Source organism: Otolemur garnettii, unplaced genomic scaffold, assembly GCF_000181295.1.
Source record: "Otolemur garnettii isolate 467f Iridium unplaced genomic scaffold, OtoGar3 scaffold00041, whole genome shotgun sequence".
Lineage (NCBI taxonomy): Eukaryota > Metazoa > Chordata > Mammalia > Primates > Galagidae > Otolemur > Otolemur garnettii.
In genome coordinates, this window is record NW_003852436.1 from 14,592,402 (window position 1) to 14,606,984 (window position 14,583).

At 31.6% G+C, this 14,583-nt stretch overlaps 1 protein-coding gene across 2 annotated transcripts in view; it reads right to left on the reverse strand.

Annotated features, from left to right (window-relative positions):
- Nucleotides 1-2,535: 2,535 nt before the first annotated feature.
- Nucleotides 2,536-14,583, reverse strand: part of RBM46 (RNA binding motif protein 46) — a 58,384-nt gene continuing 46,336 nt past the window's right edge. Inside the window, exons 5-6 of one of the 2 annotated variants that reach the window (XM_012805409.1) lie at nucleotides 12,525-12,584; nucleotides 4,462-4,620 (exon numbers count right to left, since the gene is read on the reverse strand). In XM_012805409.1, coding sequence (XP_012660863.1) covers nucleotides 12,529-12,584 — 56 coding nt within the window. In that variant the 3' untranslated portion in view covers nucleotides 4,462-4,620; nucleotides 12,525-12,528. Of the gene's footprint in view, nucleotides 3,483-4,461; nucleotides 4,621-12,524; nucleotides 12,585-14,583 lie in introns of those variants that run through there. The other variant, XM_003790231.2, reaches the window with a different exon arrangement.

The window sequence follows — 14,583 nt, forward strand, 5'->3', positions numbered from 1 at the left end:
AGCTTTAGTCTTGGATTTCTACTCAAAATCTATTAACTTTGGGTCACTCAGTAAATGAACCAGTGCTTTTCCTAATGTATTTCTGTTCATATTACTGTTCACTAAAGTTCTTCATTATTGTTTCTGAGAATAATTGTCTTTTACTTAAAATTATTATTCCATTGTGTCTGAAGTAAAAGAGACTTCTACAGTGTGAAATTATCTACTTCTCTTTATAACCACTTGTTTTTTTTGTGGCTCCTTCCAGAGTTTTGTGTGCAAATATAAATACATACATGTGTTCTTTTCCTATTTACCAAAAACACAGCATACTGTATTACACATACATTTCTAAGCCTTGTGATTTTTCACTTAACATTGTTAACCATCGTCTCTTTTTATATCAGGAATAAAAGTCCTCATTCTCCTTTATACAGCTTCTTGGATGTTCTAATAAATCTATTCTTATCTAACCATTCCCCTAATGATAAATAACTCTTTACATGTATCATTTCTATCACACTCTTGTCTTTCTCTTACATACACACCCCAGAAGTAGCACTGCTGGATCGAAAGTTTTAAGTATTTGTAATTTTGGATAACTGCCAAGTCACCAATTTTTAATCCCACCAGCAATAAGAGAATATTCATTTCCTTAAAGGCTCACCAAAAGTTTAGCAAACTTGTGTATTTCTGCCAAGCTTAATTTTTAATTTGCATTTCCCTTTTGAAATAAACTATTTTAAATACATTCATAAGTCACCTTTATTCATATATTTTACCCGTTTTTATCTGAGGTTTTTAGTCATTTTCTTAATGATAGCTAGAATTAGAGATTACTCCTTTGTGAAATGTACAAATCTTGTTCCAGTTTGTCACTGTCCTTCAAATTACCTATGGTACTTTAATATCTGGCCTTTTCTTTTAAATTGGGTTTAGCAACCTTTTCTATTACAGCTTCTGGATTTTGAGTTATAGACTTGCCCTTCTAAGCATTGTAAAAAAAGGTTAACTGAACTTTCTACATACCTTTCTGATCATTCTGCTTACAAGGATTTTTAAGCAAGACAGATCATGACTCCACAAATAGGTAATACTCCCACATCTCAGGAATGATTCTTTGAACAAAGTTACATACAAAATTTGATGAAGTCTGTCTGTAGAATGGTTTCCCTGCCCAATGAGCTGTATCATATGGCTAAGATTTCTCAGTAGTTTGTAAGCAACTTAATAGGAAAGCCCTCATTTGGAGCAAATTCCTTACTCAACCTATGCTGTAAGAATTAAAGCAGCAAATAATTAGCAGCTACGTTCACAAGCCAAATAAAATTGCAAAAATTGTATTCGGTATGAACAAGATTAATTGCATATTCCAAAAAATCATGGAAAGTGATATGAATGCAGTGATTTCTAATATTCTGGTTAAAAGAGAAAAGGGATTAAAAAAAACTACAAATAAATAAGTACAACAATCTTCATCTAATTATACCAAAAAAATATCAGGTATCACTTAACTGCCTTCCATTTGCCAGGTATTTAAATTTATCACCATTTTATAAAGCTGAAGAAAATGACTTGGAGAAGCTAAAAACTATCCAAGTCCAAAGAGCTGTTACTTGGCAGAAGTGGAAATCAAATCAGATACCAAAGTGTGTATGTTTCTGATTACATTATCATGGATCTCAAATGCACTGCATGATCAGTAACTCTCTCAATTATTTACAATTTCATTTTTCCAAAGTGAAAATGCTATTTGAAAACTCGTAATAACTTAGGCCATTTTAAACATTTTCATTTTCTATGATAAAGCTAAATGTGTCTGTTTTTCTTCTGAATTGGAGCTTGAGTCACTTCTGTACCAGAAGGGTATTACCACAGTAGCTAACAAAATGAGCACTCTTTTGTTTTGCTGAATGAGTGATATGCACCTTTGAGCCACGTTTTCATGGTACTTAGATTGTGAAATTTATAGTTCAAACACAGTTATACTAGGAAAATAATATTAGTTAAGTATAGTATCTATGCTTATTTAAACTGGATAATCTAAGGCAATTAGAAAAGTAAATATTGCATATGATTTATAGGGAATAAACCCACTGTACAGGATGAAAAAACTTAAGAGTAATTTAATATAACTTATGCTTGAAACTCAAGTTGGTAGAAAAAAAGATCTGTGACCATTTCAAATTATATATTTTCAAAATATATGTCCCATACAGCTGCACAAAGGTAACAGATAAAGGTAACATTTGATATCTAATTTTTGTTTGTGGTATCAATAGTCAAAATGACTCAAAGTCATTAATTATTCAAAAGTTAAAGAGGGAAACTTTGGTGGGTCTATCTGATAGAATATAAAATATTTCTATTGGTCCTTGAAAATGATTTTTCTTACTATTTTACAAAACTAAAGATGTTGGTCTCATAAAGACTCTGAGCTTAACACCTATGATTCTAGGGTGAGGCCTACTAAGGACAATTGTCTCAAGGAAAGTGAAATGATTGTTAGAGGTAAATTTTTTTTTGCACTCTAAGAAAAATAAAACACACGCTTTGGAAGCATCATATATTTAATGTCAAAGAATTTGAATTCAAGTACAAAAATTAAACAACACATGATTTCAACATTTAAAAACCATAACACTTCTTATTCAAACAATACAATGAATATCAAAAAACACAAATGAAGCATAACTATAAAAACCCTAAATATATTAACAACAAAATTATAATTTTTATAACAAGTAATTGTTAACTGTAATATCTGTAGTTATTTTCAAAGATGACAATGGTAGGCTTTTTTTTTTTTTGTTAATACTGAATAAAATCTGTGTTACATATTTCTGCCTCATCATTTCTTTTCACATAATGGTTAAAATGCTTCTGGTTATATAATTGTTCTAATCTCCAATACAGATAGTGATCCTTGGTAATCAAATGTAGTATAACCATTGTCTTCAAGTGCTTCAATATTTATGAAAAGCTATTTAGCAAAGTTATTATGCAAAAATTAACATAAACTGCTGGGTTCTCCTGCCCACCCAGGAATTAGATGTAAATTCCAAGAGTTTAAAAAGTAGTTTGCTATACCTTTATCAAGAAAAATCACTGAATAACTTTTTAAACTTTACACTTCTTTATATTGTACAACTCTGTTATTCTGATTTATAACTGATGTTTAGTATGTTGGAATAAATATATTATTTTTTTAAAACCAAATGTGCAAACCCGATTCTAAAACAGTATTTTAATTTGCATGTTTTACACAAAGAAATTTTCATACTAATGTTTACAGTATTTTCTTCAGAAGAATGAGGCCTGATTGGAGATATATAGTCGCTGTCCAACATGGCTGCCATTAGCAAGTGATATTGTTGGTGACAAGGGATAGCTTGGATAAGAATAAGGCCTTGAAGTATAAGGAAGCACGCTGGGAGTCCCAGAAGAGAGGGTAGCACTAACAGGGGAAAGACTATTTATTGAGCTGCGACGAAAATTGTAGTCTGTAAATAAATACATGAACAATTATACTGCACATCTTTATGGACATAAAGTTAATTCAAAGAGACAAAGCATAAAACTATAATCACATTTTAACATAATGTTTTAACATTCAAAATCCTGATGATACTATATTGCTGGTAAAAACTATTGCAGCCTTCACTGTACTGCAAATCCTGAGAATTTTATCAGTCAGTATTATTCCCTTTACTGACACAGTGCTTCAGAGATCTTACTAGGCATAAATTCTTGTACATCTTTTTAAATTTTTTTGATTATAGAAAAAGAGAATCTCTGATTTCTCTAGCTCCACAAAGAAGCTTCATTTAAATTTGGTTATGACACTAAGGGGTGGTCATGAAGAAAAAGTAAAAACAGTAAATTCATATTTGTTTTTTTTTTGTTTGTTTGGTTTTTTTTGATTTTTCTTTTTTTATTTGAAACCATACTAGGCATCAAACTAGCAGAAATATTCACCCCTGGACTGCAGAAACATTTGTGTGAACAAACTGTCCAATATTTCATTATTTAAATACTAATATAAACAATTATGTAACTCAACACACCAATTTAACATTAGAGTCCTACTGATACCATAAAACAGTAAAATGAATCATCTTTATAAAATAAACTTCAAGAAACCATTATCAACTTATAGTATAGAAAAATATCCAAAAAAATTAAACCGAATTATTAAAAACAATTATGTTTGAAATATTATTGTTCCACAATAAACATTCATCTTATGCATCAATAATTTCCTGCATCATTAATTGTAATATTTATTTACATACATATATGTATGTGTATATTTAAGACCAAATTTGTAAATCCTCTACTTTCCAAAAACTCAACTATGTTCTTTAGTGTAGAATAAGCCAAGAGTGTAACAATGGTGTAATTTTATATGAAATATAAAATTATTATTTATAAAAGGCATGGTGTTTCTAGGAATAGAAGAAAAGGAATTAGGTCATCTAATGTACAGATGAAGTTTTTTTTCTATAACACTGTTCTGGTAGTACAAATGAGGCCTAAAACATATTAACATTAACTTAATGTTGCCATGGGACTTAATGTTTAGCCAACAGGAATGAGATCAACTGCAGGAGAATAAGCTCAAGCAACATCAGAAAGGACCTAGTTAAGAAAAAAAATGGAAAAATTAAAAATCAGTTAAATATATCTTTAATTTCTAGCACTGTAAAACTCTAATTGGAATAATTTTATAACCTTTTTAGTTTTATATGATCAATAAAGGAGTTTGTTCCAGGAATATATAAATATATTTAAAGTAACCAGTTCCAAAAATATCAGTATTTTGAAACTGGATGAGAAATTACTTTGATACTATATGCTTTTCTAATATCCAACTAGGATGACTCCAGACATCACAGAATTTTTTTTATTTCAAAGGATCACCCAAAGGGTCACAGTATCAAATATAAACTGAAACATATTCCCAAATAACTGCTTTTAAAAAATGGTCTGATTCTTTCCTCCTGAAGAATTATGTAATTCCTTATTAGCCACTTACCTATAACACACCTAGCTCTTTACATTTTAACAATGTGGTCATCAACAACATAAAATAGAAGAGTAGACCTCCGCAGATAGGGAAACGTAGTTTTCAAAGAAAAATCACTTTTGCTTTGAGTTTACACCTACTCAAGAGATAAGTGAGTCTATTCATGAAACATGGATATGGAAGATATCTTCAGATTTCAAAAGATGCTATCCAAACACAGATGGCTATTAGCGTAATGCTTAGCATATCAGCATTTCTGATGGTCCCTACTAGAAACCATAATGTAATTACATACTAATTGGCTGTTGTTTTCTCATGTTTTTAAGGGGAATAAATATGAAATTAAAAGTTGGCTATGATGACTTCATTCATGCAGGAAAAATCAAGAGAAAAAAATTTCCCTCCAAATACCACAAAGATTAGGAAACAGAAAGCTTCAGATGTTTGCAGGATTGTATAAGCATTTCAAAAATAAATCACTAAGAATCTAAATATATTCAGGAAAACATCTGGGCAGTTAGAAAACACAGTACAGATCAAACTTCAAATGAACTATAAATGAAACAAATGAAGTGTAAGCTGAATATACAGTAGAACTTCCACAGTTGACGACATCCCTACACGGACCACTTCAAGTGGACCTAATTTTCATAGACTGGACATGCACCACATGGATTTTTATCAGCACAGGAGGCCCAGTTGCTTATGCTGATCACTTCACAGGTTCACCAGTTTGTCACGGTCCCTTGGGTGTTCGATTTACAGAGGTTCTACTGTATGTGATAGGTGGGATAACCCTAGAAACACAATTATGTTTTCCTTAGAGCTAATATATAATTTACTTATCCTAGAAAATAAGTAGAAATTCTCATTAATTAAAAAAAATAGTAAGTTAATAAATGAATTAAACTCCTAGCATATACTTGACTTGCTCCCTCCCTCCCCGCCAGTTTTTCTTCTCCATGACTATCCTTAGCTCTTCAATCCCACTGTTTCTGCCTCATACTGGAATCTGTAATCCTTCTTCAGGGATGATACAGAGCCAATTTTGAATTTAAGTTTTATTCAACTGTCTTAACACTTTTAAATTTGAGAAACAATAATTTACATGCAATAGTCTAAATAGTCTACATCTCATGTGTTCATGTCACTGAGTTTTGGTAACTATATAAATCCATACCCAAAGCAAGACATAAAACCTAATCGCCAATCCAGAAGCTTCCTGTGCCCCTTTCCAGTCAAACAGCCCTTCTGGTGGACGTAACCACTTTCTGCCACTTTCTGATTTCTATCTAATTGCCTGTGTTTGGACTTCAGGTATCTATTTTCTAAGGATTTATGTATGTACTATCTAGCTTCTTTCTCTCAATATAGTTTCTAAGATTCATTCATGATATGTATTTCAGTAATTTGTTCCTTTTTATTGTTGATTATTATTCCATTGTATAAATATATCACATTTTCTTTATTCACCTTTTCATGAATATTTGGGTTTTGACTATTATGAGCAAAGCTGCTATGGATAATCTTATACAAATATTTTTGTGGAATGTTTTTAATTCTTTTGAGTCAATACCTGGGAACTGGACTACTGCGTACTAGCGTAGATGACTCATACTGCCTACGAGTTCTTCAGCATGACCATTTTATATTCATACCAGTAAAACAAAATATGAGACCTTCACTTGTTCCACATCCTCATAAATATTTGGTACTGCCAGTGTTTCTAATCATAGCTATTCCAGTAAAAGTAAACTTTATTGTGATTTTAACTCTGATTCCTCTTATGACTAATAATGCTTTATGCATCTTTGGTAAAGAATTTGTTCAGGCTCGGCACCTGTGGCTCAAGCAGCTAAGGTGCCATCCACATATACCTAAGGTGGTGGGTTCGAATCCCCAGCCCGGGCCCGCCAAACAACAATGATGGCTGCAACCAAAAAATGGCCAGGCGTTGTGGCGGGTGCCTGTGGTCCCAGATACTTGGGAGGCTGAGGCAGGAGACTCGCTTGGGCCCAGGAGTTGGAGGTTGCTGTGAGCATGATGCCATGGCACTCTACCCAGGGGGATAGCTTGAGGCTCCATCTCAAAAAAGAAAAAAAAAAAAAAAGAATTTGTTCAAGCTTCTTTATGACTTTTCTTAGCTTTGTCTTTTTATTGTTCATAACAGTAAAGGTTTTGACTAGTCAGATTCTTTAATTTAAAATCATAAACCCGGAAAAGGTCAAGAAATATCTATTTCAAATGACCTCTTTCACTGATGAACAACAGAGACAAAAGATTAAGTGATTGATCCATACTTCCACAGCTAAATACAAATATAAGTTACAAGTCAGGCCTCTTCATTACCATGAATGCATTCTCTCCACTTGATTAAGCTTTTTGACTCTGGCAATCTTCTCAAACAAGGTTGAAAGAAAGTGTCTAGAGAAGTTATTAGTGGTAGGGGGATAGAACTAAAGTAGACTGCGCTGCTCTAAGCTAACTAGCTTTTGCTGGTACGTACCCATTCATACACTTCCCATTCTACTCCAAGCAGCTCCACACACTTCCCATTTCACTCTACGCACCTAATTTTACATGCTAAACTTTTAGGTAATATCTAAAGATTGTTTTACAAAAAGACAAACAAAAAAGTATATGAACTGCTCTAATATAATGTATTATTAGACATAATATTTTGATCAAATTTTCTACAATTCGTATTTATATCCAAAATAAATATAAACATTTTCAACAAATTTGATTTATACAAAGACCAGCAAATAGGCTTAACAGTAAGTGCCAATTCTAATCAAGCAGTAATGCCTAAAAGAACTTCTGGATTCAGAAAAATTCCAATGGATGTATATGCAATGAGCAGGAAAATGAACTTTTCCCTTTTTGATGAACTTTAAGTGTCTAATCTGGTTGAGTTTTAGTGTTTTCACAATGTTTACAATTAACAATATATAATTGCAGAATATTATCATCCTCCTAAATGGAAACTCTGCATCCACAGCAACCACTCAAGTTTCTGTTTCAACAGACTTGCCTATTCTGGGCTTTTCATTTAATATGAAAGCACACGATTTATGTGGTCTTTTGGAACTAACTTTTAGCAAAAGATTTTCAAGGTTTATTCATGATAATTTTATTTCTTTTTATGCCAGAAATAAAAACATTAATATACATTATTTGGGTAGACTACAAATTTTGTTTATCTGCTCAGATATTTGGGTGGTTTCTACAATTTTGGCTATCATGAATGCTACTGCTAATGCTGCACATTCAGGTTTTGTACTTAAGTAAGTATCTAGGAATGGAACTGCTGGGTCAACAATTGAGGAAATGCCCAGTTGTTTCCCAAGGTGGCTAAGGTTATGCCATTTTATACGCTCACCAGAAATGTATGAGGATGAACACCTTATCTTTTGATCTATGAAATATATTTCCGCAGCCCTTAATACATATCTTAACCACTTCCATAGATTTCCATGGGATCATTATTGAAATTTTTGGAAAAATTCCTCATTTCACCATTTTATTATTTTAATACCTAACATTCAGGAATAATAATTAAAACAGCTATCTCAATAACTATCACTGAAACACTGAATTTCATCTGCAGAAAACCCTTAGTTGTTTTACCATATTATACATTCCCAGAACATAAAATATGACTGGGCTCAAACAGAGAAATAAAAACCACCTTACTAGAATATAAATAATATTTATTACTTCTTATTTTATACTTTCCATACTGGTATAAAAATAATCAAGGGCTAAGTGTAAAGCAGAGGAAATATTTCTCAGAACTGCTAGTTATTAAGCAACTTACACAAAAAAAATTTAATACTTTTTGCTAACACACATATATCAGATTTATTGGCATTTTTATCTTGTTTTCCCTATTGCAAATGTTGGGAAGAACAAGAAGTATTTTTATTGAAGGAAATTAGAAATATTTTACTTAAAAAATGGCATTTTGACATATTGGATTGACTGAAAAGCCTCATGGTCTCTCTGTCCAACCACACCCCACTCACACACAAGTGGCTCTCTCAAAATCTTAAAAGTTTCACTCTGCCTGAGATCCAGAACCACCTGGGAGAACAACTGTTTTTCCATTCCCCTCCCAGTTATCTCAATATCTATTACAGAAAAGAAGATTAAGAATGCAACCTGACTTGGTCCAATACATTTTAAAAATAATTTTCAATTAAATTAATTCTCAAGGTAATTTAATTTCCCAGGAGAATCAGTGACAATGCAATCGGTTTCCCTCATCCATTCTTCATCACGAGTTATCTATTCATGCTCTCTAGTAATCCTTTACTATCCCCAGCAGAATTCCTCTTTCCTTTCTTCCAAAACTCATTCTATCAGAAAGGCATATTAAGCTTCTGAACCCTGTGGGGGAGTAGAATCCTCATTTTCTGAAAGTTTCTACATATTCATGTTACATTTGAAAATTTTTCCCTTATTAATCTACTTTATTGTTGAGTTGATTTTTCAGTGAACCCTCTAAGGGCAAAGGAGAAGTTCTGCCTTAACCACTCTCCCCCCAAATTATCTTCTACTTAATTTTCCTACCAGATTCCTGACAGCAAAAGGCAAGATGTAGACTTAAAGTGACCATGTTTTTTTCCTAAAATTAGGCCCACAGAGTTGATTTTTCTGTGAACCTTCCAAGGCTAAAGGGAAAATCCTGCCCTTCCCTACCATCTACAATTATCTTCTACTTAATTTTCCTACCACATTCCTGGTAGCAAAAGGCAAGATGTAGACTTAAAGTGACTATGGGTTTTTCCTACAAGTAGGCCCACAGTATAGCTTATGTGTTTCTGAATAAGATGATTTTAAGAGAGGCCTTAAATATGTTAATTTTAGTAACCAATGGCTAAGTTAAAAAGAAAGTTACCCCCTATGACTGCTTCCTTATAAAGTTCTGGTTGGTTAGTGTCAATTTATTTTTATCTAGAGTAATTATATTTTTAAAATTCACTTTTGCTGTTTAAAAAACTATCTGCTTTTATTCTTAAACTCAAATCATTTTCCCAAAATCTAATTTGGAATTTAAATTCTTGCTGTGAAAACTTTATCAAATGTAACAGTTATTATAAACATAAATTTGTTAGATTTTATACCCTTATTTAAAGAAATTATACTTGTTTCATTCTAAATCATCTAAAGATTACAATTTTAACCTTCAAAACCAAAGGTTTGAAATTCTAGAAAATGCAAATTAGAGCAGTTGCCTAGGAAACAGTGGAAGGAAGATGGATTGCAACGGGTATGAGACAACTTTGGAGAGTAATAGAAATGTCTGTTTTCTTGACTGTAGTGTCATTCACAGATGTATTCATAAATCAAAACAGATCAAATTGTACACTATAAATATGTGTATTTTATTGGATTTTAATTATACCTCAATAAAGTTATAGGCACAGGAACTTAAGTGTTCATTTCCATTAGTTTTGGTGTTTCCCAAACTACATCCCATATAATTAAAGTACAAGAATCCCTCAAAACAAGAATCTTATAACCATATAATCTCAAGAAAAGTTTAAGATAGGCTTAAAAGTTAAACAGGTTTCTACCTTAAAGAGTTTGCTAATATGCATTATGATTTTCTAAGGAGTATATATAGTGCAGTTTTTCCCAAACTTGTTTGACCTTAAAAACAAGTTGCTTCACTGAATGACTCTGAACATCTGCTTGAAAAGAACCTTTAATGGTTTTAATACATGATGGGAAAATATTAAAAACAAAATAGAAAAAAAAAAGCTTTAAACACAGCAATTACAAACTCAAATGCCTTCAAAGGCAAAACGAAATCACAACAACAAAAAAAGATAGGCTGGATGTCTTGGCTCACACCTGTAAACCTGGTATTATGGGAGAAAGGTGGGTGGACTGCTTGAACTCAAAGATTTTAAGACCAGCCTCAGCCTGAGCAACAATGAGATCCCCATCTCTATTAAAAATAGAAAAACTAGCCAGGCATAGTGGTAGGCACCTTTAGCGCCAACTACTTGGGAGGCTGAGGCAAGAGGATCACTTGAGCCCAAGAGTTTGAGGTTGCTGTGAGGTGTAACAACACCAGGGCATGCTTACCTAGGGCAATGGAGTGGAGACTCTATCTCAAAAAAAGAAAAAAAAAAAAAAAAAAAAAAGATGACCAAGTATAAAACAACAGACGCCTATGTGTACTGACATTAAGCTTCCTTGCTTTCCTTTCAAAAGACTCAGGTTAAACCAAATCCAGAATTTTCAATTTGCTACCTTCATCTTAAGAGATAATTATGTCAAACTTCTTTCAATGCAAGTTTCTAAACAAGTTAGAAAGAGGGTAATAGAACACTAGCCGATGAGAGAAAAAATTATAATCAGAGCTACAGCAATCGCAGTTTTAGTATAGGTATAAATTGTAGCTCACTAGATAAACTGTATCGGCAAAATATTAAAGACAACAATAAAGTCTTAGAAAAGATAGTAAATATTTAAGTTTCATTTCTATCTGTAAAATCAGTCCTGTTCATTCAAATTTGAACTAAAGTTGTAAAAAAGATAGTTCTAAGACTAGCATCACATAATTGAATTTTTATACTAAGCTAAGATTAAAATTGGTAATAATAAAGTAAAAGTCTTAAGAATAAAAAATATATTTCTCTTTGTATCTACAAAATAACAGGTAATGTTATTAAGCATTACCAAGCACTAAAAATAACCACACAAGAGCAATACAATTCAATCCTGAACTGCCTTACAAGTACTATTATCATCTCTTTTGTCAAAGAGATAATTTAGGAACAAGAAGGTGAAGTAACTTACTTAAGAATACAGAACTAGTGTATAGATTGCTACCCAGGCATCAAGACATTCCTTTTGCCTCTACCATATAAAAAGGAGTTTGAAACGTAATAATATTTACTCAAATCATAAATTACCTTTAAACTGCCTACTAAAGCTTATCTTTCTCCGTACCTCAGTGAAAAAACTGAACAGTAAGTCCTACTCATAAAACTTTTGTTCAAAACTGTTGCAGTAAGATTTTGGCATAAGAAGGATGAAAAAAATTAAGAATCTATTTTCAGATAAACTAAGACATTCTGGATAATATACAGACAATGCACTTATTCCCCCCATATCCCATTTATCATACTGTTTACCATCTTGGGTGTTCATTAGCATGTTAAGTTTTGAGAAATGGGAAATAACAGAAACAAGTCTGTACGCTAATATAAGAGGGTCCTTCTCTAACAAAAGCAATCAATGTAAGCTGGTTCTGTGTATCCTCAATGAATCCCCAACAATAAAAAAATAAAAGAAAATGGGGATAGTCATTAAAAAAATAATTCTTTTAAAAATATGTTTAATTAATCTATAATTAACAAAGCTATTGTAATCAAAATACTTCACAATAGTATTAGACAATATTAAACTTTCATATTTCTTCTTACAGAGGTAAGGATAATTTATAACTTTCAGAAAACTAAATATATAACTTAATATTCCTAAGATTTTTTCTTACCTGTTTATTTTCTCCAAATTCTTCTACACAGGTCCAGGCTGAAGAGATTGTGTTCCCTGTCTGTAAGCAGTGAAGACAGAAAAGAATTGAGTCTTTAGACTGATGTTATCCCTATTTTGGAAGTGCATGGAGTCCTTGATAATTTTAGTTAAAAACTTTTTGCTCAGTAAATTAAAAAAGTAAATTTAGAGAAAAGGAAATAAGTGGCAAATAGTTACCATTTCTTAAGTTCTGCAAGGATGAACAAAGAGAACATTACTTTGATATTTAAATGAAAACTGTGAGTTAACAGATTATCAGAAAAAAATTATCTTTCTAAATAAATCAAGTCCTTATTGTAGTGGTCTGTCTTTTTAAATAATACTGCTTTATTAAGATAAAGAAAAAAATTAAACAAATGAGATTGTTGATTTCTAATAAGCAAAGTGCCAAAGAATCTAAGTATATTTGGAAAATATAAATGTTGTAGAAGTTGTGGTTATGTTATATATGAAACAGCATTTTTATCCTGTCTTAAAAGAAGAGCGATGGCCAAAAGAATTCAGCTTGATAAAAGCTAAACTTTACACACTTAAAACCTACTTTAACCATATATTATACAACTATGAGCATCCATATGTTTTAGTGGTTATCTCTTCATATGCTTTAAGCTTTCTGTTAAGGATATATATACAAGTTTATGTTAAGACAATATTCATAAAAGAAACAAATGAAAAATGTTTGATGATCTACAGAAAACTGTAGATATTTAAATATCTAAAACTTACAACTCATTAGGAAAAATCTCAGGAAAGATATTTCTCAGGAAATATCTTCTGCTTTTATATGAACTACGTAACATTAATTAAGCCTCCTGGTGAGAACTAGAAAATGTAAAAAATGATTAAAAACAAAAAAAATTCTGAAAGCATTAAGAATAATCGAGACAGTGATAAACTATGGGCCCATGATCATTAATAAGAAAAAATCCTAAAGAGATATGTACCTCTTCAGGAGGTGCATTTCCTCTGGAAAGGTTAGCCCATTTCCAAGGAAGAGACAAGAGAATAAGGAAGGTGACAAGAGAAAGACATATTCTAAGGCTAAGAGCACAAACCTAGAGCTCAGGAGCTACTTATCAGGCATGACTGGCATCCTGAGTAAAAAAGAGCCAGAAGTAGTAACACAGACTAAATTCAACTTCCAAGCTTCTTAATCCTCACCTGGATAAAGACAATCTGTAAATGCTAATCCTTTTACCACCTTTCTAAAGCCAAATTATATCCTCTCTTAATAGAGATAACATCTTAGTAGCTTTAAATTATCTTTATAGTATTTCATATATAGTATCTGGCATTCAATTAAGAGTAATCAATCATATAAGGAGATAAAACAATTAACATCACCTAAAACCATCAAAAACAACAGTCAAAAATAATACATCCATAGGGTAGTTGAATAATAAAGTTTCACAACTGGGTATCCAAGTAACTCTCCATACTATAATATCCATACTATAAGGGGGATTTTTTTCTAAAATTTTGGGAAGAAAAGAGAGAACATAAACAAGACTGACATGAAATTCTAGAACTGAGAAATAAATCCACATCAATGGTTAGATCAGTGTATTAGATACAGATAAAAAAATCATGAACCAAAAGATAGGTAATAAAAAAAAATACAGACTAAACATACAAATGGATAGAATATACAGGCAGAATATAATTGATATATAGATATAATAAAAAATGCTTAACATGTATAACTGGACTATCATAAAGAAAAAAAGAGAACATGGAACAAAACCAGTATTTTAAAACAAATAACAAAAATTTCTAAAACAAATGAAAAACACCAATTCAAAGTTTAGAAGTGTTCTCAAACAAGTTAAAAACTAAGAATAAAACTTTTAAAAATCACAGATAAGGAGAAAACATTATAAGTAGTTGGAGGTAGGGGATGACTAGTTTATATTCAAAAGAGTAATAAATTGATAGACAACTGACTTTTCACTTGAAACAATGGAAGCCAGAAGACAGTGGAATTATTATTACAAAGAGGTAACAGAAAAAAAAAAAAA